This window comes from Ceraceosorus guamensis, assembly GCF_003144195.1.
Source record: "Ceraceosorus guamensis strain MCA 4658 unplaced genomic scaffold IE81scaffold_17, whole genome shotgun sequence".
NCBI classification, from domain to species: Eukaryota; Fungi; Basidiomycota; class Exobasidiomycetes; order Ceraceosorales; family Ceraceosoraceae; genus Ceraceosorus; species Ceraceosorus guamensis.
Genome location: NW_020290012.1, coordinates 72,748 through 97,590, shown reverse-complemented (window position 1 = coordinate 97,590; position 24,843 = coordinate 72,748). Strand labels below are relative to the sequence as shown.

The 24,843-nt window shown below is 55.6% G+C and overlaps 8 protein-coding genes across 8 annotated transcripts; 2 read left to right on the top strand and 6 right to left on the bottom strand.

Annotated features, from left to right (window-relative positions):
• Positions 1-1,707: 1,707 nt before the first annotated feature.
• On the bottom strand, positions 1,708-3,403 carry IE81DRAFT_288335 (Oxysterol-binding protein; the record flags this gene model as incomplete). Its single annotated transcript, XM_025511756.1, has 7 exons — positions 1,708-1,986; positions 2,059-2,281; positions 2,348-2,537; positions 2,608-2,690; positions 2,873-2,968; positions 3,041-3,072; positions 3,161-3,403. The coding sequence occupies 7 exons, from the start codon at positions 3,401-3,403 to the stop codon at positions 1,708-1,710; spliced, it is 1,146 nt and encodes a 381-aa protein (XP_025370854.1).
• Positions 3,404-4,556: 1,153 nt separating this feature from the next.
• IE81DRAFT_322096 (hypothetical protein) lies at positions 4,557-5,016 on the bottom strand. The gene has a single exon (XM_025513533.1). It carries the CDS (start codon positions 4,805-4,807, stop codon positions 4,607-4,609), a length of 201 nt encoding a protein of 66 aa, XP_025370853.1. The 5' UTR covers positions 4,808-5,016; the 3' UTR covers positions 4,557-4,606.
• A 467-nt stretch (positions 5,017-5,483) lies between these two features.
• Positions 5,484-8,967, top strand: IE81DRAFT_322095 (hypothetical protein). Its single transcript, XM_025513532.1, has 8 exons — positions 5,484-6,019; positions 6,180-6,305; positions 6,377-6,412; positions 6,479-6,736; positions 6,810-7,506; positions 7,585-7,740; positions 7,812-8,555; positions 8,635-8,967. The coding sequence occupies exons 1-8, from the start codon at positions 5,908-5,910 to the stop codon at positions 8,648-8,650; spliced, it is 2,145 nt and encodes a 714-aa protein (XP_025370852.1). The 5' UTR covers positions 5,484-5,907; the 3' UTR covers positions 8,651-8,967.
• IE81DRAFT_322094 (MFS general substrate transporter) lies at positions 8,868-11,791 on the bottom strand. The gene is made up of 6 exons (XM_025513531.1): positions 11,040-11,791; positions 10,891-10,908; positions 10,525-10,814; positions 10,399-10,458; positions 9,491-10,315; positions 8,868-9,402 (listed from the first exon to the last, which is right to left on the bottom strand). Exons 1-6 carry the CDS (start codon positions 11,296-11,298, stop codon positions 9,148-9,150), a joined length of 1,707 nt encoding a protein of 568 aa, XP_025370851.1. The 5' UTR covers positions 11,299-11,791; the 3' UTR covers positions 8,868-9,147.
• On the bottom strand, positions 11,422-11,821 carry IE81DRAFT_65172 (hypothetical protein). Its single transcript, XM_025517517.1, has one exon. It carries the CDS (start codon positions 11,764-11,766, stop codon positions 11,545-11,547), a length of 222 nt encoding a protein of 73 aa, XP_025370850.1. The 5' UTR covers positions 11,767-11,821; the 3' UTR covers positions 11,422-11,544.
• A 485-nt stretch (positions 11,822-12,306) lies between these two features.
• On the top strand, positions 12,307-13,152 carry IE81DRAFT_65170 (hypothetical protein). The gene has a single exon (XM_025517516.1). It carries the CDS (start codon positions 12,369-12,371, stop codon positions 12,921-12,923), a length of 555 nt encoding a protein of 184 aa, XP_025370849.1. The 5' UTR covers positions 12,307-12,368; the 3' UTR covers positions 12,924-13,152.
• Positions 13,153-14,288: 1,136 nt separating this feature from the next.
• On the bottom strand, positions 14,289-17,059 carry IE81DRAFT_322093 (MFS general substrate transporter). Its single transcript, XM_025513530.1, has 5 exons — positions 16,497-17,059; positions 16,274-16,416; positions 15,907-16,173; positions 14,812-15,835; positions 14,289-14,723 (listed from the first exon to the last, which is right to left on the bottom strand). The coding sequence occupies exons 1-5, from the start codon at positions 16,739-16,741 to the stop codon at positions 14,498-14,500; spliced, it is 1,905 nt and encodes a 634-aa protein (XP_025370848.1). The 5' UTR covers positions 16,742-17,059; the 3' UTR covers positions 14,289-14,497.
• Positions 17,060-17,436: 377 nt separating this feature from the next.
• On the bottom strand, positions 17,437-24,556 carry IE81DRAFT_322092 (hypothetical protein). The gene is made up of 5 exons (XM_025513529.1): positions 23,579-24,556; positions 22,784-23,498; positions 22,251-22,716; positions 17,784-22,182; positions 17,437-17,704 (listed from the first exon to the last, which is right to left on the bottom strand). The coding sequence occupies exons 1-5, from the start codon at positions 24,190-24,192 to the stop codon at positions 17,686-17,688; spliced, it is 6,213 nt and encodes a 2,070-aa protein (XP_025370847.1). The 5' UTR covers positions 24,193-24,556; the 3' UTR covers positions 17,437-17,685.
• Positions 24,557-24,843: the final 287 nt, after the last annotated feature.

The following is a 24,843-nucleotide window of genomic DNA, read 5'->3' as shown; positions in this document are numbered from 1 at the left end:
AGTCGGGTCTGCACCTCAAAGTGATGATACTTCAGCTTTGTGGATGTTTCAGGTCAACGCTATTGCAGCGACGGATAGCGGCAGCGCTAGGCCGAAGCAGATAGGAGCTACGTGTGCGTGTGCGAGGGGTGAGCGACGTCACGCTTCTGACCGAGTAGACGGAGTCGTGAGTGGATGCCAAAGCCACGACAGGGCGGGTGGCGAGTGACAGGTAAGCAGGGGAATGACTTTGCAGATGAGTGGAGCAGCACGATGGTCTGTGTACAGAGTCGCTCAGCTTGTCGGTGTAGAGAGGTTAGATCAAGGGTGGGGTGTGCAGGCCAAGCCAACCCAGTCTGACGCCCTCTTTTTCTCTTGCTCGCTGGCTATGCGCCCGGCGCTGCACCGGCAGAAAAGGAGTTGCGCGCTGCAATTGAGATGAGCAAGATGAGCTACGGCAGAAGCTGTACACGGGGTCCAGGCTAACAATTCGGGACCCATCCGCTTGGTCTTTGACAGCGGCGTCGATGAGGAAGTCGAGGTGGAAACAACATACACTCATATGAGCTGCATCTCCCTTTTGACTCGTTCTCACCGATTGTTGGCTATCCACAGTCTCAGACAGCTGCTTCACAGCGATCACGAGCACCGTTCAAAGCGGTGCGCGAGAGGCGTTCGTGTCATTGCATACTTCTATGAAACACAAACACTCTCGTTCTCTCCGGACACGTCCACCCTAGCTCGTTGCAGCACCTGCTTTCCGAAAGCACTTTCAATACAAGACACAACGTGAATGCTGGTGCTCCTACTTGGCCGCACTGTCCGATTCGTGACTGTGATTCTCGCGACGCCGACCCAGGGGCCCGAGACAGTATGAGGTCATCGCAACGACTCTTCGAATCTTGGCCGGAATCCGTCAGACCAATCGCAGCGCTTCCCTTTCAGCTTTTCAAACGCTTCACTCGTGACGGATCGCAAATCGGACGAGACTCTCGAACACTGTGGTGAGTTGAGGCGGGAGAAGCGAGGATCTAGAATCGCAAAACTTGGGCAGCGCGCATGCGACACACCGAGGAGATCAAACGAGGCTTTTTTGCATCATGTTGATTCGCAAGCACCGTGTATGTCATGGAAGGGGGACAGCTCAATCGTGCAAGACGGCAAAAAAAAAATAAAAGACTCTCCTGCCCGCAAGCTGAAGCGGTCTGCCGCGCAGGCAGGTCGAGAGGTGCTGAAACTTGGGATGAGAGGAGAGATACGAATCGAGGCGAGCTAGTGGCGCATTTACAGGGATGATGGCGAGGAATTGTGGGCGCGAGTCTGTCTTGAGGGGGAGCGCGAGCGAGAGACGAGGCTTTATGCGAGCTTGGAAGATCGATGTGGCCAGCGCAAGCATGGGGTACAATCAGGATTTCCCATCACAACAAAGGTTGCCAAACATGTGTGAAAAGCGCCTGTTCCAATTCATTTGTTGGCGCGCCCCATGTAGCTCGCAGACTGTTGTGACCGACCAGACATGCGCCACTCTTCGGTGCACCCTACATACAATCTCCCACAGTAGAGACTTGATCGCCACAGCAACGACAAGACGGCCGATGAAGGAGATCATGAGAAGTACTTGGTGACTACATCCGGGCGCATCTCCTCGGGCAAAGCGCTGCACGATGTGCGCAAAGGATGATCAGCAACGCACATTCTGGTGTCGGACATCTTTCTCATGATTAGCACTCACTCGATCTTCGGGTAGAATTTGTCCCCCTTCGCCACGAAGAATCTCGGCTGCCACGTCTCTCCCTTCTCTTCACGCTCTTTGACGCGTTGCCTTTGTGCGTCCTCGATCGCGGACTTGGACTCGGTGGCTTTGTCTAGATTCTTTTCCTTGATGCCCTCGGTTACCTTTGACCAAAGCCTTCTCGACTCGAACTCCTCCTGCTCCTCTTCTGGTCGAACAGTTTTCTGAATGATCTTCGCAGTCTTTGCATTGAACAGCTCCTCTGTCTCTCCGCTCTTCAGTAATGAGGCACGCGCTGTGAGCCCTGACCTCGCAGCTCGGTCGTTCCAAATCGTTGATCATCTCACCTTGACATTCTTGTACTCCATCGATTCATTCCACTTCCCGCTGATGTCCCCAATGTGCTTGGAGCCCCGGGTCACCTTGCCAGCAATAGCGTTATAAGTTCCAGTGAAGTACCCCTTCGTCTTGAACTCGACATCCGCAGTCAAATCGTTGGCTTCATTCCTGATCTTACTCTGGTCACCCAATTCCAGCACCATCTTCCCGAACAAGATGCCTCGGGCATACCTGCCAACCTCGGATGGGCGTCAGCCCAAATCTGGACGCGAAAATGCCGCTCGCGCCTTGACTCACATGTTTGGCATGCCAATTTCATACTCTCCGTCCTCCAGCCTGTCGAACAGTACGACTCGATTTTGACCGCCCATGACATTTGCTGCTGAATTGCCAAGGAACTTGCTCTTCGGCTTCAGCTCGCCGTAGATCATCAAGTTGTTTGCAGGCGACACGTAAAAGTACGCGCTGATGGGTGGATGGTGCGAGACTAGAGCACAGGCCGCATTCGTGGGTCAGTCCACGTCCCTCTATCGCAGAGCAAGATGCAGAGCTCTCACCTTGCTCGGCGATGTAGTATCCCTGTGTGTCGTTCGGATACGTGTAAGAGCAGCGGAAGTGCTCGCCGAGCACAGGGTTGTAACTACAGCGTGCAGGCGTTCCCTTGTCAGCTCGTTGCAAAACTGATGCCCAATCGCGTGCAGCAATACGTTGCGAGATGCAGAGGTCTGCAAGAATTTGGTCTCGCTACTCTGGGTGTTCCCGAGCTGAGAGCTCCAAGCTCGACGTCCATCGCTCGCATCTCCTCTGGCTCATTCAACTCACGGCTTCTTTACACCCTTTGGCTTGATGTGCCAGCCGGACAAATAGTACCTCGTGACTTGAATGAAGCGCTTTTCAGGGTCGTCAATGGCACCAGCTCTGGGAAAACGAAGACGGCGGGATGAGCAGGCAGGCCATTTCGCGGGCCAAGTCAGGGCGCCCAAAGCTTACCCAAAGATAAGGTCAGGATGGCTCATGAAGTCCTAACAACAGGCAGAACAGCGGGCTACTCAGTAAGCCCAAGTCTCTCAAGCGTGGAACGCATTGCCCTAGGCGCGCAAGTTTACTCACGGTGATGCGCTCCAGCATGCTTCGAGGTTCCAGGACAAAGGTGGGCAAGGTGACCTTGGAAAGGTCCATACCTATCCGCAGCTGCCCGATAAGGCTCATCAAGATGTTCCCCGCCTCCTCATCTAGCTCCTCGGTATCCTCAGCTGCAGCGCCATCGACTGTTGCGGCTTGTTCTTCCTTGGAGCCGCCGGCTACAGCCTTCGTCTTCTGGGCAGCGCCCGAGACGGCGTCTAGCAGACCCATGGCGCGAGGTTTGAAGGTTATTTGGCTACGAAGGTGTGATCACAAGCCGAGGCTGTGAGTTCAGTGGGCTGCTGGATCGCCTTTGTGTTTGTGTTTGGTAGACAGCAGCAAGTGAGGTCGTGCTGGACGTGTCGGAGATGCACAACGGAGTTCAACTTTCTCACAGCTAAACGGATCTGCGTCGCCTTCTGAGTCTAGCAGCAAAGATAAGCTTCTTTAGTTGTATGGAGGCGAGTCGTGGAAGGCGGATCTGTTGGAGTCAAGTTAAGAGATTGGACGCTATGGATGCTTGATTGAATAGTCACGAGTCACGAGTGTCGTTGCAGGACCCGCAAGAGGAGAAATCACGAGCAGCCGAAAGGCGCGGAGACGCGGCGCCTGGCCAAAGCTGGACCAGCATTGAAGCCCGGCTGCTCTCGCAGCAATCAAATCACGAATGGCGGGCTGGCGCGACCACCGACTTGGCTCGACTGAGAAAGCGAGTTGCACGCGACGAGGGAGGCGCGCAGGGCAAGCGAACGCCTAGCTGTGCTGCTAGCTCCTGCGCGCGTGCGCGTGCGCAAGACGAGCACCTTGACACGGCAAACAGCCGCCGTCGTCATGACGAGCATGAGCACGCGGCCGCGCCGTGACTCACGACGTGACTACATCAGCGCCATGCACAGCGCGATCACGCACAGACGTCGTCTTCGTCGCCCCCTTGCAAGCAGTCACGAGTCACCAGTCAAGAGTCAAGATCGACTGCTGCATGCTGCTGCTGCATGCATGCATGGAGACTGCAGTTACGGACCTAGCATGCGCCCGTCATGAGCGGCTCGTTTGTGCGTGCGGGGACGAGGAACCAGAGCTGCGCTGCGCTGCGCTGCCCTACGCTGGTCCTTCGCCCGCGCAAGCTTGGTGATGCGTTTCCACTCGCTGCACGACGTGCATTCACTCGTGATTACATGTGTTATTCAGCATTGGTGACTCACCTTTCAGATTGTTAATTGGATCCCATTCAGTCCTGCTGGCTCGGTTGTTGCAAGGAAGCTGCACGGGCTCAGCGCAAGCGCGAATCGAGTTTAATTCACGATTGTGGATCACGATAAACACTGAATCGTGTATCAGAATCAAGAATTGGAATCGTGAAACTTGAATGAATCAAGAATGGAGGGCATTGTTCGTGAGTGTCGACGATACGTGAGGCATGATTCAAGATCGAGGTCAGGATGAGCTTGGATCGTGCAGCCATGCCAGAATCAAGTAGTCGTGAGTGTGAGTGTGAGCGTGAGCGTGAGCGTGAGCGTGAGCTTCAAGTGTCTCGGTAGCGTCGACGCACTCGATCGCGGCCGTTGAACATCCCAATTTCAACTCACGACTCGTGCGTGACCTTTGACCCGCCAAAAAGATGAGCAGCCCGAGCATGCAGCGGTCATTTGAGCGCAAAGCCGGGTCCGCGTGTGACTTCGACTCTAAAGCGAGGAACCGCTTATGTATATAGCGGGACGAAAGAGAAAGTCAAGGATGAGCAGCACCCTCTTGCTCTGCACCTGAAGACTATGCTTCGATGAAGGGTTGCATGGCGTCGTCGCAAGCGGGGACCGCCAAGCAGCCTGAGGCTGACGATCGAGCCGTCGTGGCGAGTCGTGGAGTTACGAGTCGTGAGTATATGAAGAGTCGGTCAAGATTCTGATGAGTCTGAGGGCAGATGCCTAGCTGCATGCATATGCTGCTGGAGCTCAACTGTGACTTCTGCCTGCGTCCCCGCATCATCAGCAGCAGCAGCGAGCTTGCTGCTTTGCAGAAGTCACCTCGTAACGATTCACTCATGACTCTGATGCATCGTGACCCCGCAGTCTGATTGCTGGAGAGCGCAGCGTCGGATAATTGGCTGGTCTCGTGCCCTTCGGCTTGGAGTGGAGCAGGCCCGCCTCTGCACCGCATGAGACAGGAGGCGGTAAGCGCTGGTGTACATGCGCGTGCGAATCAGAGCGGGCAGTCGAAGGACTCGGAGCAGCATAGCTGCTGCACGCCGCTTTGGACGAGGCCCTGCCTGCAGTTGCTGTACGCAACCTATAAGCGATGGCCATGCACCGCAACCCACTTGCAGAAGGCGGGCTCGGCGACGCGCAGCATGACCTCGGTCAAGCCGATCGATTCTGTGTCTGCTTCAAGCTCCGATGGCAGCCTGTCCCGGTTACAAAAAGGTACGCTTGATGATGGTGCTTGGGACTTTCGCTTGATCAATGCACTCCCCTCTGAAGGCGCTGCCAGAAATCAAGTGACACCTCTGGAAAAGATCGAGGTTCACTCACGGCTACTACTACCACGCTTTGCACACAACACCTCCACGCTGTGCACGTTGGACCGGAAAAGCCCCGCACAGTCACATCTGTCGGTCGCCGCCTTCCGGCTGAGTGGGTGCCAGGCACACACCACACCCTGCCACGATCTTCAACGTGAACGGTCTTCATCTTCGACTGTAACGCGCGAAGCGCTGCTGCTCTACTTGAAAACCTTACAAGATGCCGCAACCACGCAGGACAGACTCCAATGCGCACGGACGCAAGGCGGTCAAGGAGCTAGACGTGCTCCACGAAGGATGGGTGCTCAAGAAGAAGCGCAAGAAGATGCAAGGTGAGTCGTTCGGCAATCGCGATAGCCCGTTGGTTCGCCTCGAATCCACTCCCGTGGCTGCAAACGTCGCGATGTGGTGCGGTCGTGCTATGGCTTCATGGCCATCGTTGCACACTTGCGTCCGGACGAGCTCTTTCCTGACTGCGAACCGCTCCCGCAGGTTACGCCAAACGCTACCTGATTCTGACCAAACAGGGCACCTTGACATACGCACTCACACCCGAGAAGCTTACTCGAGATGCCATCGAGATTCCCCACGCTAGTGTCACTAGCAGTCAGAGGCAAGGTGAGCTGCTTTGCACGCTGAAGATACACCCGAGGTCACGCTCACGGCCCCGGTTGCCGTCGCGCTGTTAGGCACTCTGCATGTGGATAGTGGCAGCTCGGTCTTCCGTGAGTGCTTCCCGACATTGGCCTTGACGGCGCCTCACTGAACCTCTCTATGCATTCGTGTTGCAGACATCAAGATGCTGAATCCTCAGGACTTCAATGCCTGGCGAGCGCACCTCCGATCATTCATTCCAGAGCGCGAGCCTGGCTCCGCCCAGCGCATATATGTGGCCTCGGATAATGGTTCGGACCTTCAAACAGTCGACCTCAGCCCACTGTTCACTGCCAATGAAAATGTCGCAAAGCTCATTGCGGAAGTGCAAAAGAAGGTCGGAACATTGAAGGAGAAAGGACAGCCACTTCTCAGTTCTCTTCTGCCCGTCTTCGGTGAGTACGCAGCGCTATAGCGACGAGGAGGTGGCACACAATGATGCTCACACCCTGCTGCGTCTTTCTGCAGAGGGTCAAGATGGCAAGATCGTCGCCGAGCTGGACTCGCTGGTGGAATCATTGGCCGCTGAGCACCTCAACCTGCAACATGCACTTGAGACCAAAATCCCGAAGGTCGGTGGGCCCGATGGAACCATGGACACTTTGAAGTCTCGAGTCGCTAGCTCCAGAATGAGCATCAGCAGTTTCCACACCACGCACACTGGTGGAGACGCGACCTTCTTCGACGCAGATGCGGCCGCTGGAGCTGAATTCGGCTTGGATGAGGATGGAGAGAAGCAAGAGAGCGCGGACAACTCACGGATTGAGGAGTCTAGTGGAGCAGAAGACGACGATGATGACGAGAGCGGGGAAGACGAAGGGGACAAGAAGGCTGCCAATACGAAGGGCAAGGCGACCGCGAACGCCTCTACCAACGGTAGCGTGCAGTACAGGAAAAAATTGCCTGCTCCTGTTTCCGGCGATGAAGTCAGCTTGTTCTCCATGCTCAAAAAGAACGTCGGCAAAGATCTCAGCACCGTCTCATTCCCCGTCTCCTTCAACTGTCCACTGAGCTTGCTCCAAGCAGCGGCGGAGGAGTACGAATATGCGCCTGCACTCCTTGAGCGCGCTTCGAAGACTCAGGATTGGGTGGAGCGGATCTGCTTGGTTGGTGCATTCGCTGTCAGCGGGTATGCTGCGTCGAAGCTGAGGGCGAGCCGGAAGCCGTGAGTGCGCAACACGCAGGATCTGTCGTCGACCGTATCGGCTGACCTTCAGCCTGCGACCACCTGCGCCACCTGCAGATGGAACCCACTGCTCGGCGAGACGTTCGAATGCGTTAGAGAAGATCAGCACCTGCGTTTTGTTGCCGAAAAGGTGGTGCATCAGCCGCCAGTGGTCGCTACATACGCGGAGGGCAAGGGCTGGCGCTGCCATGGTTGGAGTGCTGTCAAGAACAAGTAAGTCGGGAAAGCGGCAGTCCAGGCCAGGTGCGTGACAGTCCGGCTGATCGGCTTCCTGATCGATACAGATTCTGGGGCAAATCGCTTGAGCTCATACCAGAGGGCAGCCTGAGACTCGAGCTTGACGATGGCGATGCTTTCAGCTTCAGCAAGCCAAGCAGCTTCATGCGCAACCTGCTAGCCGGCAACAAGTACCTGGAACACGTAGGCGAATTGACCGTCACCAATGAGAACACTGGTCAGCGTTTGGTTCTGGAGTTCAAAGAGGGCAACATGTGGGGCTCAAACTCTAGCCGGAACTTGGTCCACGGCGAAGTGTATGACGAGAAGGGCAAGTCGGTTTCTTCTCTTCGCGGCAAGTGGAGTGACAATCTGGCCATTCAGAAGGATAAGGAGAATTATCAGTTGCTTTGGGAAGCCGCGGAGATGCCGCCAGATGCAGAAAAGTACTATGGGTTCACTTACTTTGCCCTCTCTCTCAACGAGATTACCAAGGACGTGAAGCCTTACTTGGCCCCCACCGATTCTCGTTTCCGACCCGATCAGCGCGCCTTCGAAGAGGGCAAGGTCGACGAGGCCGAGGAGCTGAAACAAAAGGTCGAGCAAGCACAACGAGAGAGGAGAAAGGCTGGCAAGAGCTACGAGCCCAGATGGTTCCACAAAGAAGACGACGATCCGGAGTGGAAGTACGGAAGCAAGGATGGCAAGACTTACTTCAAGAGTCGTGCCAAGGCTGCTGGCGACTCGTCGGCAGACAAGGAAGAAGGCAAGGCCGCGGGCGATGGCAAGAATGTGTGGTCTGATTGTCCAAAGTGAGTCGTCTAGTCGCACTTCAGAGCCCAGAATCTGCGCTGACTCGGCTGCGAATTGGATGCCTCGCCCTACCGATAGCCTCTTCGAACCCTGAGTGCGGATCCGTGCCGAGCCCGCGGCACCTCTGTCAGGTCTCTCTTCGACTTTGTTAGCCTAATCTGCACAATCTTCACAAGCTGTCTCCTTCTCATGCTCAGAAGCTACCGGATTCGTAGCTGAATGAACATTCTATTCTGCTTTCTTCCCGACGCCGCGCACTTTGGTGGGAAAGCTGCGACGTGTGTTCTCACTTGTAGGATTCTTTGTTCCACAGAGCGGTGCGAAATTGGCGCTTTGGGCGGATCAGACGGGACAGATCTCGGTGAGACTGTGGGTTGCACTCCCGTTAGACAAATGGCACACATCTTTAGGAAAGGATTGCCCAATCAGAACAAAGGTATCCATTTCGTCGGCACGACACATTTCGTATTTTCAGTGATACGTGAGATATTGACCAGACGTTCCGGGTTCGCAAGAAGCACTAGCGTGAATCTGATTTGCGGCCCGGGATGAGAGAAGCGCAAGAAGAGAGACGAGCGGTGCCGGTGCCCTTTACAATGCCGTGCGTCCTTGACTCTCCACACGCAGAGTGAGCATGAGGAGACCGCAAAAGATGAACATGGCGCCAGATGTGAAAAGAGGTGCATTGACACCTGGTCCGCTCTCCGAAGCACCGTAGATTCTGATGATGGGAGACATCAATCCGAAGATACGGTTGAGCGAGCTTGCAATGCCGTCTCCGGTTCCGCGAACAGGCGATGGGAAGCTTTCGGGGGTGTAGGCGTAGAGCACACCGTACATGATGTTCTGAGAAGGAGGAGAAAATTCAAGGGCGAGGCTTGAGCTCGGGCGCAATGGTGTAGAGCAGCATGGAAGAATCTTGCAGATCACTTACCTGGAACAGTGCCTCGAGACACAGGAAAGTCAAGAAAGCGCCCTTGTTTGGCGACTGGGTGGAAACGATGACAAAAATACCAGTCAGGAGCGTGCCGAGCGCCATAGCACCGCGACGTCCAGAGCGAGGCATCTCGACCATCCAAGCAGCAATCAGAGATCCGGGCACACCGCAGATCGAGATATAAGCGTACTGAGAGTAGGTCTCGTTGACACTCGCGTTTCCAGTACCGACGCTCCTCGACTCGAGGTACAGAGGCAGGAAAGCGTTGAAGAGCGGGTAGGCGAGACCGATGAAGGACCAGAGCACAAAGATGATCGAAGTGTTGTAGGCAAGTTTAGGCGTGGCGAAGAGAGGCTTCACAAGCTTGAGGTCGGGCTTCAAGTGCGATGGGCTGAAGTTCTTTGCGGCCGCAAAGAGCTGCTTGGGCACCGCAAGAAGACCTGCGAGACCGCGCTTCTCGGGCACAATCTCGTCAGCATCTGACATCTCATGAGCTTCGCCAGCAGCGGAACGCAGAAGCGCTACCGAGAGGATGTCGTCACCAAGCTCCTTGCCGCTGCGGCGGGCGATCTCCTTGACGACCTGGACAGCTTCTGCATCACGGCCCTGAGACAGCAGGTACTTGGGAGATTCCGGCAATTGGAAGACGACAAAGCGTAAGAACCATCCAGCCAGTGTGACAGCTCCGAGAGTGTAGAAAGTGTATCTCCAGCCTTGGTTCTCCGAAGAGATGCACACGCCGGAAGTAGCAATGTCAGAGTTGTCCCCAGAGCAGGTGTAGTTCACGATGAAGACCCATGCAACAAGGGAAGCAATGAGTTGCTGGAGAGAGAAGAATGAGGAGATCCTGTCTTAGATCACGCTGCAGCGTCAAGTAGTATACATTCAGAACCTCAAGCACTCACGCCGATAGACCAGAAGACGGAGAGCAGGGTCAAAAGGTACTGCTTGGATCCGGGGATGAACTAGAGCAGGGGAAGACCGTATCAGTGTATGCCATCACTCCTCAGACCACTTTTCGTGCCACTCACCTCCAGGAAGAGCATGCCGTCCACGGGCAAGTTACCGCCGAGGCCGACACCGAGGGCAGCAAGCAGACCACCCAGAGCGACCTCGTTGCGAGCACCTCCAGCCGCGATACCAAATACACCAGCGAGGAAAAGGGTAATGTTGAAAGCGGGACGACGACCAATGATGTCTGCTGCGACACCCCAGCCTGCAGCACCGAGGATGAGACCAATGTAGAGCGCAAAGGTCATCCACTCGACGTGTTGGGGCGCAAATTCACGGTTGACCTGAGGCAGAATGATGGCGACACCCTCTGCGGACCAGACAAGACTTCGTGTGAGTTGCAGCCACGCCTAAAGCTTACATTGAGCACGTCTGCCGAGACTCACGGAGCCAAAGGTTGTCCACTGCGGCCAGAGATCCGAAAGGGGGCCAAAGGATTCAGTACTGAGCTCATGATGCCTGATGCTTGTTGCTGCAGCCGCGTCCGAGGCCGTCCCTCTTGTTTGGTGGGCCAAGAACACTTAAAGACACTCACCGAGCCAGCCATAACCCGAAAGAAGCATGAGACCCCAGTGCCATCTGGAGAATCCGACGTGCTCATTCATCACGCGGTTGATGATGTACACTTTCTTCAGGTAGCTCTGGGAAAGAGCGGCTCCCTCCACATGCTCGGGATCCTCCGAAGTGACGTCGATGTAAGGAGCCTTCTCGTCGGCCTCCTTGAAGGAGTCTCGCTGTCCCTTCTCCTCCACCTTAGACACCTCCGTAGCCTCAACTTTGGGACTAGTCGACATGATGATATGGGTGGTGATTGCTTCGAGACTGGCAGTGACGTATGTCGACTCTGTTTGTAGCCGGGACAAGTTTGATCGCGTGCGGACCAAAAGTGTTTATATATAAAGCCGCGCGCTTGAGCTTGTATAGCGCGACAGGCCGGTAGTCGCCGGAAAGAGGCGCACAAATGACAAGCGTGCGGAGAGGTTCAGGGTGAAGTGCAGACCTGAATATTGTGAAGCCACACGGCGGTCTGTCGAGTCGATTCACAGGTGCGTTATCAGGAGGGAGGGGGTTATTGGCCGGGTCGGGGAGAGGTATGGCCTGATTATGAATGTTTTCAGGGCGCTGGAAGCAACATGCAGCTGCAGGCCAACTAAAGCCAAGAGGAAGATTGCAGCAACGGCGCAAGGCGAAGCGAGACAGAGCCGAGCACAAGGCCACTCACGACTGACTTTCGACATAGACCGCGACAGAGCGACAAGCATATGTGTCTTCTCGTGCCTATAGTCGTCGCGGTGTGAGTAGTACAGTAGAGGGGTGGGTCCGGTTGCAGATGCAGGACTCTGACTGCATGCATGTACGGTACTGTACCCAACGGTGCGGGAGGAGTTGTACGTCAGCTCGGTGGATGTGACCCAGCGGCGGCGGGGCCAACGGCCACCATGCATGCATGCAGCTATAGCTTACCGACAGATTCGTGTCGCCACGAGCCTCAAGACGAAGCACACGACGTGTCTCTCTGGCGTCACGATCGTCTGCAATAATGCCTGCATGGCAAGAAGACTGACTCGCAGTCGCCACAAGTTTGCACCGCTCTCGCGCCCGCGCATCCAACTCTAGGACATATGCAAGTCAAGAAGTGCAGTGCAGTAAATCGGTAGGTAAAGTGGCTTGTAGACTCTGCACCTGCGCCAACAGCTTTGACTACACGGCAGCATAATTTTCAGCTTCAGCCATGTGCAGCACTTTGTCGCAGTCATTCGCGACCCACCAGCAGTGAGCAAGTGGTGTGTCGATGCTCGCTCGCTCGAACGCTGCTGAATCACGAATCACGAATGTGGATCGATCGATCCTCATCATCGTACCTATGTCCGGCGACCAACGCACGCATGCAACCTTAACGCGCGCACACGACTCGGCCAGGCCTGCCTGCCTTCTTCAACGCGCGCTGATAGGTCCCAGGCCAGGCCTCTCTCTAGGTGGCCTCGACTTGGCTTGTGTGCGTGATTTTCCCTCCGATGAACGAATGTGCTGGCATGTGGACGCCTCTGAGTGTGGTACTGTCCCGAAGTCGCATGCACAGGCTGGTGGTCAGCTCTTCGACGGGGCGTGCAAGCAATCATCATTCACGAATCACGATCAAAGGACGCGGGGCAACGCATGCGACCAAGCGAGGAACGGGTCCAGAAGTGCTTCCACTCGACGCTCAGCAGGGGCACGTCGAGCAGCAAGTGCCGAGCGATCGCTTGGGAAGCAGCGTCATTTAGAGCTTTCTTCTCGTCTTGCGTCTAGACCGCTCCATTCATCGCATCCAGAGTCCTCGAAGTGCACCTTAATTGTCAATGGCCAGAACCTTTTCCACATTGAGTTCGCTTGCACGAGGGCTCATGCTTGGGCCATCTGCTACTGCCCGGCTCCTTGACACACGTCGAGACCCGCCGCAGGATGTTTGCACCTCTCCACATAAGTCCATGGCCAAGTCTCGACGGTCCGCGGTCAAGCTCGCAGTCGACAGCAGCTGATGGAAATGTGAAGAGATGGACCTCCTCAACGCCTTTGAGCCAATCACGGACTTCTAAGAGACCGGCCGAGCCGGCGACCGATCGAGGAGCGATCACGATGTAATCACGAATCACGAATCACGAATGGTGTCGTGCATGGCGGCTGCATGCGCCACCCAATTGAATTGGTCGCGCTCGGCTTCAGGAACTGATGAATACATTATCTTTGCCGCTGTGTGGGAAGGCAAGTTTCCAGCGTTCCTGAGCAAGTAATCTGCCGCTGCTGCTGCGATGAGCGAGCCAAGAGGGAGAGGCGAAACTCGTATGCATGCATGCCACGCCACAGGCTGTGTATCCTGGCGATCAAGACTTGCTCTGCTCTGACGCTGCTCGGCGTGTGACACTCGTGACTTGTTGACTCTGCTCTGGTGCTCCCTTCCTAGCTGTCGCCTTGATCGGCGTATGTGCCGCCAGGCTGCGTGTTCTGCCACAGCTCTCGCCCTCGCCCTCGCCCTCGCGTGGAGCGTGGGGACGATTTGCCTACAGCTGCATGTTGAATCACATGCATGGTTATTCAAGATTCTTGATTATTACGGGCGACACGCAAGTCGAAAAGGTCGTGAGTCTGATGAGTGCACTCAAAACTGGCATCGTCCGCGTCGCCCGCGTCGCCCGTCGCCTAACGAACATTCAAGATTCAGATTGCTTTCTATTCACGTGATCGACCCTCGTGAGCCCAGTCTTGAGTCTTGACAGTCACGAGTAGTGCAGACAGCAGACGAAAATCTTTTTGAGTTGGAGGCAAGTCACCATTCGTTCTTGCTCTATTGTGAGGGTCAGCATCGCGCTCTGAGAAGCTCCACTCTCGACTCGAACAATGAGTTGGCTTTGGCCGGAAAGCCGTCACTGATGTGCAAAAGCTCTGCTCACACGGTTTCCACGTGTGGGAGTGGAGGCGAAGGAGCAGTCATTCAGAGCGACGCGCCCATGCACTGGCCGCAATCAACAAGCTCCGAACCGGCGCCAAGATTGTAGGCGCGGCGGCAGCAGTGTGTTGCCGAAGCGCGTCGCGTGCACGCGTGGGGTCAATCGAGAAGGTATTCAACTGATTGATATGATAGGCAAAACTTCGGCCCATCTCCCAACAGAAGTCGTCTCCGTCTACGGTCAAGAGTGCGCCATCCCGACCTTATCATATCTCTAAGTCTGAATGTCGCTCCACCTGCCAACTCGAGACACAAGTCTTGCTTGCAACAGGCGTCGCAAGTGTTCCGACACGCGCGAGCGAACCAAGTGATAGACACCCAGATGATGCGCACCCAATGTTGGGCCCGCGATGGTCCCATCGCATCGCAATGAGAGTTGTTCATTTGAAGGGGGGCCATGAACAGTGAGAACCGCGAACTCCTGGGGCTCTTGCTGTCCTATTCAAGATTCGTTATCTATGTTACAGAAGTTGAAAATTGCGTCGTGGAAATACGGATATGGCGAAACTTTATACTTTGCCTTTGCCGCTCAATTGTGCCTCCTCCGCCGCTTCTAGCCTCTCCGCCTCTCTCTTTGCTCGCCATCCTGGGCTCTTGATAATGGTCAATGGGACCAAGGGTGCGGAAGCGAGCGTGATCAATCCTAGTAGGGTAAATGTCCAACCCCTTCCGATGCCCTTGAGGATGTATTGGATGATGGCGGTTGATACAGCAGAGGACAAACAGCGGCACAGGCTGCCGTCGTTCAAAAGAGCAGATTTGTGTTAGAACGAGGCATCTAGGATGTTGGCGTCAGGAACCGACGCTGCATTGCGAGACTCACTTGTTGCAAGCAGTCACAGAAGCACCTTGACTAGCGAGATAATCGACCAACAAGACTTGCGTGATAGCCATGATGCCTCCGACCGAGGCAGCATTGAAAAAGAACAAGATGATGGGAACGGAGATGTGCACTTCTGATTGGAGGCACCAGCCGTAGCCGATGAATGTCGCGCTCGCCACAAAGATGTAGATGGGGTACCTCTTGAAGCGCGCAGCTTCGAGCGGGACCGCTTGATTGGCTGGTGGCGTGGGCAAGGCAACCGCCGCCGAGGCATGCGCGGTGGAAGAGGTGCGACGAGAAGCAGTAGGATGCAGAGCCTCTCGTGTAGCCTCGTTGGAGCCGTCATCTGTTCTACCTTTGATCCTGCTCTGCTCGCTATGCGGTGAGAGGTTGGCAGCAGCGTCTGTCTGATCTGCACCCTTCTCACACGAGTTGGCCTCCACGTCACTCTTCGACCGCGCTTCCACCTTTCGCTTAGCAGTCGCATAGTCATGGTCCATGATCCAACCACTCAAAATGCTCGCCAGCACCGTTCCGCTTCCGCTAGAGAGAAAGATCAGACCACTCTGCAAGGTGTTGAGGCCGTACACACCAGCAAACGGGTCGCTGATCGTTGTTGTCCAGCAGTAGAATGCGGCGTACGGAATGGCGTTGATGATTAGTAGCAAGGTGATTTCGTACCTGGCAAATAAGCGCAGAGGCTTGAGAGGTCTGGAGAGGTAAGATAGAATTCTTCTACTGCGGCTCATGCCTGCATGAGAGGGATCTGAGGGCCAACCCTTTCGCCTTTCCCCCTTGAGCTGGGACACCGTCTTGCCTTGAATCAGCGTCCACAGAGCTTCGTGCCACACCGTCGGTGGAGGGGTGCTGCCATTGCCCACAAGAGATCTGAGAGTCTCGGGCAGGAAGAGAACTAGCAAGAGCAGCGCCACCGCGCCCAAAGCAAACAGGAGCCAAAAGATCGCTCTCCAGCCCGCCTCCTCGCCAATGATACCGCCAACGATGGGCCCAATCGAAGGCCCGCCTGACCGCGGCATCCACAAAAAGTCGCGTCAGCGCTTCATGAGCCATTTAAGTACACCACGAGCTGCTCACCAGCTATGCCAGCCTGAAAGATGCCGTAAGCTCTGCCTCGCCTATGCGTAGGGATCACATCCCCAATGGCACCTGCGCCAATGCTAATCAGGCTTGCTGAACCCATGGCTTGAATGAGTCGGAGGACTAGCAAGCCGGGATAGCTGTCAGGCAGGTTGGCCAGCACGACGTTTGCGACTGCGTAGATGATGAGGCAGATGAAGAAGATGGGTCTCCGCCCTGCAAGGTCGGTGTACGATCCAAAGATGAGCGGGAAGATGCCTTGACCTGTCCGGGAATGGCGTCATCGGTTCCGAAATTCGCTGCTGCTCAGTCTGACTGCTGGGAAGATACACAAAAGAGGGCTTCGGATGCTCAGCCCACTTACCGACGGCAAAGATGGTGACGGAAAGCGTCGCATCTTCGATGGGGACATTGAGGTCTCTCGAGATCTCAGATAGCACGGGCAGGATGGCATTGGCAGTGAGAGGCGATAAAAATGCAGCGAGCGTAGCAGCTGCGATGATGATGCTGACAAGAGCGATGATAAAAAGTAAGTCGTCGTTGCCGCGCGATCAGCAACCAGTGACAGGCGCGCGACCTCTACTGACTGTGTTTGCGGAGAGCTGAACGTCGAGTATGGCTCTTCTGCAGTTTGATCCGCTTTCACCTTCCCACCCTTCCTCTCTCTGCTGGATGCTCCATCGTCCTCGTGAGGATCATCTTCGTCTCCAAGGCCTTCCACGGAACATCTTCGCTCCGCTTGAGATCCTAGCCAAGCTGCGCTCGCGCCAGCTGCTCCACTAGGACCTCCGTCGCCGGTCGGCACTGCTAAAGCTGCTTTACCATCCACCATGCCAGACGAGTCGGGGTTTTGCGCAGCGCAAGAAGCTCGATTCTGCGAGCTTTCTTTTGTATTCCGAGCCCTGGCCAATAGATGGAACAACCACGGCGTGCTGAGGTGGATGACAGGGTTTGTTCGTGCCGTCTATGCGGAGCAAGAGCGGGCGAAGAGAGCTTGGGAAGAGCGCTCGCTGCCTTGAGCTGTGTCAGATGTGTATCACGAGGTTGCAGATGAAACGAAGACTCGAGATCTAGGAGACGGATCAGGTCCAATGACTACTCAGGTGTATATATATGTCTCTTTCGGTGCGCACCGTGATGGCGATTTGGATGGAGAGCTGAGCTGATGGCACACATCCCGCGAAGGCTCACGCATAATCACAATCAAGATGGAGCTGCTGCACGGCACGCACGCAAACCCCCGCATCGTGTATGCTGCACCTCTTGCACACACCTCGGCACGTCCGATAATGCCGGACACGCAGCGCGTCTTTGGTTTGGCCGAGCGGTGAGCACGAAGACCGAACAAAGCCGAAGTTTTGGCGCAACCATCACTCGTCGGGACATGCACAACTAAGTTCAGCGGTGCGATCATCGGTGCGGACGGCTTTGCAACACTGTGCGGACTGGATGTCGACGGAAAAGCGCCATGGAGCTTTGATCTCACTGTTGGACGTGTGGCACTCAGCAATGCCATCCAAATCTTGACAGCAAAGAAGATGAAGCTAGTTACCCAGCGGACGTGATGTGTGTGAAGCGAGACAGGAATAGCATGCGAGGTGCGGTGCACGCGAGAGCGAGTTGTGGCATGAAAACTAATGCGTGAAGTATCTCTAAGTGCGATTGATGAAACGGCGATGCTGCATACCGAGGTCAGCATCTCTGGGCAGAAGCTGAATCTTGCTAGGTTGTATTGCTGACCGGGAAAGAGCTAGAGGCGGCCGGCGTTAGAACGGTCTACATCCCACCCCAACCGCTAAGGGCAACAGATCAGTCGGAAATGGCGTCAGCTTGCTTCATCGGGCGGCTGGTTCGCATTGATGTGGTGCACTCACCCGTTGTCCATAGAAGCTTCTAATTTGCGTGCTACAAAATGGCAGACCGAATGATTGAGCCACTGCTTGCGCAGCTCATCGTACCTTTGCATGTGCAACCTTTGAGGCCTGCCTTTCCTGAGTCCTATGTCTAGCTCTCCATGCGTGTCTAGGTAGGGACTATACGTGAAGCTGCCATTTCCAGCGTAGAGCAAAAGCACAATGTTCGTCTTGACCTTGAAAAAGAGGCCCATCGATCCTCCGCACTCGTCGAGATGCCAGTTGCATTCCCCTCTTCCGCTCGCCTCGTCCTCGCAGCAGAAGCTCTGGAAGCAGACTGTAGCACCGCATGTCAGACAGATTGCTGGCTCGGCAGGCGACTCTCCGCAGCGCTTGCAAACGACTCTTTGGGTATCCTGCAGCAGCGCAGCCAGGTCGTGTGGAAGCGTGAGCAGCTCGTAGATTGCCGGATGTTCTAGTTGGACCATAGGATGCGCAGAGGATGAGTGCAAGTGTGCGCTAGCACTAGAAAGAGACAGCGGAGAGGGGTGGATAGGCAGAGGCCTGAATAATGAGGCCATGGCGTTGTACGCATGCTTGATCCATCCCTCGATGATTCCAGTCAATGCGGTTTGTCGCTCTACGCGTGGAGGTATAGCCTCAGCTGGGGTTGGGATGCGCATCGCGCGCATTAGGCGCAAATACTCCATCGAGCCTCCCGGTCCATCAGCGCTACCACTTGTCGATGCGAGCGGAACTTTAAGGGCGGCATGTAGAATGGCGGCTCGGCGCAGGAAAGGCAGCGTGTACGAACACAACATCTTGCCCAAGCTGGCATCATCTAGGCCATCCACGCCCAAGGTGATCTGGCCCCAGGCGTAGCCAACGTAGCCGATGATGTTTGCCAAGGTCCATCTCACATCCGGAAAGATGCTTTTGATGGCGGCAAGTTCGTCAGCAGATACTGTAGATGCCCGCACACCGAATCCAGTTGCTCGACCAAGACCCCCGCCATTCTGAGGCCAGACGCTCGGCTGCGCTATACCAAAGATCGTATGGACCAGAGTGGCGTAGTACATGAGAGTCGTGACGTGACCCAAGCTTGCAGGCGCGAGAATTGCCGTCTCTATCAGGATGGTGAGCGGATCGCGCAAAAGCAGTGGTGAAGCCACGCTGGCATCGTTGCCCCAGTGAGGTAGCAGTCGCTTGAGAAGACCTTGTTGCATGAGTGCAAGAGCTTTGTTCCCAAGCGGTGCCGTGACATCGCTGCCTTTAGCACTGCCAGGCACCGAGCGAGCAATGCTGCTGAGACAATGCAGGAGAGAGCGTATCACCTCCATCGTGTGGGGCAGAATTGCATCGCCAATCGCCGAGCCGCTCGTCTCAGAAGTCGACGATGTCGAGCCGGATGGCGTGCCTCGGTGCGCTACTTCTAGCATACCAATGGTGTAGGCAACGAGCTCCTCGGGCATGTACATCTTCTTGCCAGGAAGTGCGGTGATGCTACGGGCGGACCACGTCTCCCGAGCTGATCTGGTCTGAGCCGACAGAGGTCTGAGCACAACAATGAGCCGATCGAGCATCTTCATCGTGTCCTGGTCCAGATTGCTGTCGGAAGTGGTGTCCACGCGCCAAGTGAAGGCGTTCTCGGCATACCATGGCAAGAATGAACCGGTCCCATTCTCGCCCTCTTGCAGCTCGGCAGACGTGTTGTTGGCAGAAGTCTTCAAGATGTCTATGTTGATCTTTCTCAACCACTCCGAGATAGGGAGTTCGAGCAAGGGCGCAGGCGACAAAGAAGAGGCGTCCGGCAACGGCAACAACACGTTCCCAAGGCTCTTGCACAGTGGGCAAACGAATTCGTGTCTCCCCAGAACCTCGGGGTGATTGCGAGCAATCTGCTGGGTATGGCGCTGCTCAATGCTTTTGCAGTAAGACTCAAAGCACGAGAGATGCATGGAATGGCCGCAAGTAGAGGCGTGGAAGCCAGTACGATGGTCCTCCACGGGGTTGAAGAGCTGAGCCGGCCGGCGAGCCTCGTTCTCTCTGGCGGGGTATGTATCTTGCTGCGACACGCGTCGGCCGCTCGACCCTCCACGATCAAGGCTTAATGGGACGTCCATCACTTCTTGAAGAGCGTGCGCTTGCCTCCTAGGTGTGGTGCGCATGACGCGGCTCGTCTGGATCAATGCGAGACTGCCGAATGCCCTTTGCCTCTTGAGGTCTTCCTGACAAAGAATGCAGGTCCCTAAAGACTGAGGCTCCCTTTCTTCCTCTCGACGTCCAACGGCCTGAGCATAGTCGTCGGCGTCATCCAATTCGTCTTCTTCTTCTTCTTCGTCGTCGTCGTCGTCATCATCCAATGACTCTAGCAGAGACTTTTGAGCTGCAGAAAATTGGTTCAGGATGGCTGCCTGCCGCGCCTTCGCTGCGGCTCGTTTTGGATCCTCGGCCGGTGCCTTCGCCGACGCGGAGACGTTCTGGCGGGCGATGCGGTCATGACTCAAAGCCGTAGACGCAGTCAGACGATCCAAACTAATCGCGTGATCGATAAGCCAAGTGCACTTCGCCTTGATCGGCTTCGATGAGGTGCGCTTCTCGATGTTCTGCAAGGCGCCAAGCACCGTCGAGGCCTGCCGAAAGGCGGGCGCGCGCAGGAGGGTGGCCAGATTCCTGACAAAGTCACCGCCGCGCTCGACGACTCCTTGAAGCAGAAGCTGCAACGCGGCCTCGACGTAAGTGTCGTCGATGGCGCGCTGGTCAGGCTCCGGCTCGTCCGCAGAGCCGTACAAATCGAGAGTGGAGAAGACGGCGCGTGTGAGGACTCTGCTGTTCAGCGCTTCGCGCAAGGCATCGACGACGACGCCTTGGCCAGCGGCAAGCCTACGCGTTGGAAGTGCCACGTAATTGTCCGCAGCTTCTTGCATACCACCGATTTTGCGCTTGTGACGCAGACGGAGCACCTCGTCTGCCTTCTCGCGCTGGTTGCGAGTATAGTGAAAGAAGTAAGGTTGTACCTCGTCAAAGTATTCGTCCTTCAACTCGAAGATTCCCAGGTCGGTAGTGCCACCTGGAGCTCGGAAGTTGGAGACTTGAGCAAGAACGCGATCGAAACTGGAGTGATCACATAAGCGTTCGGAAATGTGCCTCGTGAGGTCGGAGTACTGCCCTTGTCCGAGAGCGAGGAAGTGAACGATCTCGCGTCGCACCTGGTCCTCCATCGAACTCCCGATCGCGATGCCGGTCTCCGAGAACAACGTGATCAGCAGCAGCAGGAGCTCTTCCGCCAAAAACCTCGCCTGGTCGGGATCGATACGACCGTCAAGCGCGTGATCGCCCTGCATCCACTTTAGAAGGCCGAAGCGGTCGATGATGGACACGAGCATGCGATCTGGCGAGACTAGTGCAAGACCGGCTTGGACGAGGAAGAGATCCTGATCATACATCACGTCCCGCATCGAATGATCACGATAATGATGCGCTTGGGATCGGATGGCAAATCCATTGCGCACCCACATCCCGGCTCTAATTTGCGCGAGCTTGACTACCACTCGCAGCGGAAAGTCGATGATGTTGAGAAGAGATTTCTCGTCGATGTCGCTCGGAAATATGTCGGCCAAGCGCAACGCTTGACTCCTCCCATTCGAGAATGCCCGATTAGCGTGCTTGAGAAGCTCGGCAAAGAGTGCGTGCATGGGATGGTGGAACGACACTGGGGTTCGGTCGACTTCGAAGAGGATGACTTCATACTGGTCGTCGTCAAAAATGACTGAGCGGAATACGATGGGCTCGTACGATTCAGGCAAATTTTGATGCAGGGTGAGAAGATTGAGGAGCAGATTCCTCGCCGCTAGTAGCAGCGCATCTTGAAGTTGTCGAGGCGTGGCTTTGTGGAAGGCTTCCCCAAATAGCTTTGCAACTCTGCCAAGCTGCGTCGAGATGTGGAAGATGGGCACCCACGTTTCGTTCTCGAACTCTACATGCTCCCCAATTGCTCTGCGGTCGGGCGTGATCGCGTTGAACAGGCTCAGTAAAGACAGGAGATGCTCCAAGTGAGGAGGTTGCGAGACCAGCAAGTCTTGGACTCCATCGGCCAACAAGACGTATCTCAGGTCCGAAAAGATGTGGTAGCATCGCTGTTGGCGCAGTAGCATCGATGTAGTGTTGGCAACGCCATTCAGCGGCGGAAGCGGAGGCAGCTCGATTGCGCGCGCCGACATGAGATTGCCAGTGAAGATGGACTGCAGCATCTGCAAAAGCTTCTGGAAAAAGTTGACGTCAGAACGGAGAACGAGCTCGCGGGCGACCGAAGGGACGCTGAAGAGCTGTACCGTCATAAGACAGATCGAGTGTTCCGGCTCGCGGTCCTTCAATATGAAGTTCTCGATTGCTTTCGGATATACTCGAGCAAAGCGAAGAGCTGTCGCGACAAGACGGAGTGAACATATCAGAGCAGCTTTATGGCAGATTCCAAAAGATCGTACTTACCAACTTCTCGTCTGACTTCTCGAGCACCGATGATTGCCATAAGCGTCTTCCGAGTCAGGGCTCTTGCCGCCTTCCACAATCTGATATCGAGAAGCAACAGGGCATCAAGCTTGCGCAAGTCACGAGTGTCGAAGTAGTCGTGCGACATCATACCCTGCTCGACTGGCTTGCGGGGCGACCAGCGCTCGAGCAATGCTTTGCATGTGATCGCACGCATGGCAACTGCATTCGGAACAAGCTTGTCGAGAGGGTGGCTGAAATCGAACATCCTGTCAGAGGTTTCCGATGGCACGTATAAGGACGCATTTGCAAGGTCGAAGATCATGCTAAGAACGTGGTGCGCAACCTCTTCTGCAAAGACGTCGTACGTAGCACTGATAGTGGCACCCAAATCGACAGCGGTAAGCTTCCGAGAAATGACGAGAAGTCGTCGAACGTCTGAAGAGCTGTAGATCACGTCACGGCCCTGTGCAGCGAGGACGGCACGTTAAGCCAGCAATGAAGACTGTCTAGGCACAGTGTTTGCGACTCACATGACGATCAATGCGCTCGGCGATCCTCTTTGCTCGGTTTTCGCTGACGTCCACGGCGTCGACCACAGTGTCAATGACCGTCTTGAAGCTGTGCTTCTCATCATTCCAAAGAACGACCGAATACATGCGCTCCGGAGGATTGCCACCTGGAACGCGAGGCTCGGCGTCATTGCGCAGATCTGGCTGTCGTTCGATAGCAGCAATGCTGGGGCGCGGCTTGCATTCAGAGGGCGCATGCTCCACTGTATCGAGGACGTACGTGAGGAGAGTTGTGAGGTGACTGGTCAGGCCCTCGAGGACGTCGCGTGGTACCTTGGCGATCAGCGAGTCCACTAAAGAAGCGCCTGTGCTACCACGCATGGGCGACTTGGCCGACGCGCTAGTGCCAAGCCTTGTCCCACCATCCTCGACAGCAGAGTGATAGGTGGAATGGTCATCCTCTTCATTGTCGGCAAACTCATCGTCCACTGCCATTCGTCCGGAGCCAGCAGGGCCCGCTTCATCCATCGAGACATCGCCAGCATAGCCCTCAGCTTGTGACTTCCGACTTTCGTGATACTTGCAGCCAAGATGATTTTTCCACGCCTCGTCGTCGCCACAGTCGCAGCAGCCGCCACTGGAAGCGCTGACGCTAAAGACGATGTCATGGCCCTCATGGCTGGAAGCGTTGAAGCAGGGTGCACACTGAACGCAGGTGTCGTCCAAGCCGCAGTCACTGAGGCTCAGAAAAGCACAAAGAGTCAAGTCGTATAAGTTGCACATCAAACTACGAGCACGACTCCCCAACGCACTCACCGACATCGATAGATTGCTTCACCCTTCTTGAAGACGTGGCCACATGGCATCCCACGACGCTCCACGGAGTACTCTGGACCGAGATCGAATTCGGCTTGACCGCTAAGCGGAGACGACATCCTGCCCTCCACTCCTTTGCCTTTGCCATCGCGAGCGGCTTCCGCCATAGCCTTGACAGCTCTACGCTGTGTTTCGCACAGATTCCAGTCGCTTTCTTCCAGCAGCCGGAGAGCATGTTCGCCCGTTGGTGCCAGTTGGCGAGGGAGCAGGTATGCAGCAGGCACGAGTGCAAACATTGTTGACCATAGCGATCGATGTAGAGCCCTGACGCACATAGGAGTCAGCTCGTACTCTGGGCCTTCTGCCAGACCGCCTATGTGCGCATCGATGAACCAAGCACTGGAGCCTTGAGAGGTGCGGGGAGCCGAGGCGTAGGTATCGAAAGATCCGCTAGCTTGGCCACTCTGAGCTCGAGATCCGCCTGACGGAGGGATGAAGAGGAAGTCGTCGTCCATCTCAGCAACTCTAAGCGGGCTGGGATCGTTGCGAGAAGCACCGAAGCTAAAACCTTGACCGCGAGGCCCATCTTCCTCGCTGAAGTCTTCGTAGCTCATTGTTAGAGTGAGGCGTCAACAAGATTGTGAGGCGACAAGATCAGTAGCGGATACGCTTGAAGCAGTGGAGCTGAAGCTGGTCGAGTAGGCAGAGCCTACCCTACACTAGAAGCCTCCTGCTGGCGTACTTCTCCTGGTGCTGGGCACGCCACAACCACGGCGGCGAAAGGGTCCGGTTGTGAGAGGGGAGGCAGCCAATTTGAAGCGCCTGTGTAGCTTTGAGTGGACGGAGCAAGCGATGGCAGGGTCGTAATGTGCTTGACGTAGTCAGAATCGAGTTGTGAGTGGTGAGTCAAGAGTCAGTGGGTGTGCTGCGTGCAATCGCATATCACAAATGAAGCTACCGCACTCTGCTGCTGCTGCCGGTCGTGAGTCATGAGTGTACTAGGCCTTGCTGCATGCATGGGCTGATGGGCACATGATGATATCAATCAAGAATCACGAGTCGTGAATCACGAATCACGTGAATGTAGGTGGCGGTAATCAAATCCCTGCCGCAAGAATATCCGCGCAGTCCAACGCGCGCCAAGTCACCGCCTCACGCAATTCGGTGGGATCGATCTCGTCTCTCTTGCGTGCTCGTGCAAACACATCAGCTAACAGCTCAAGACTTTAAACGGCTCAAGTCTTGAGTGAGTCGCTAGTCGAGTG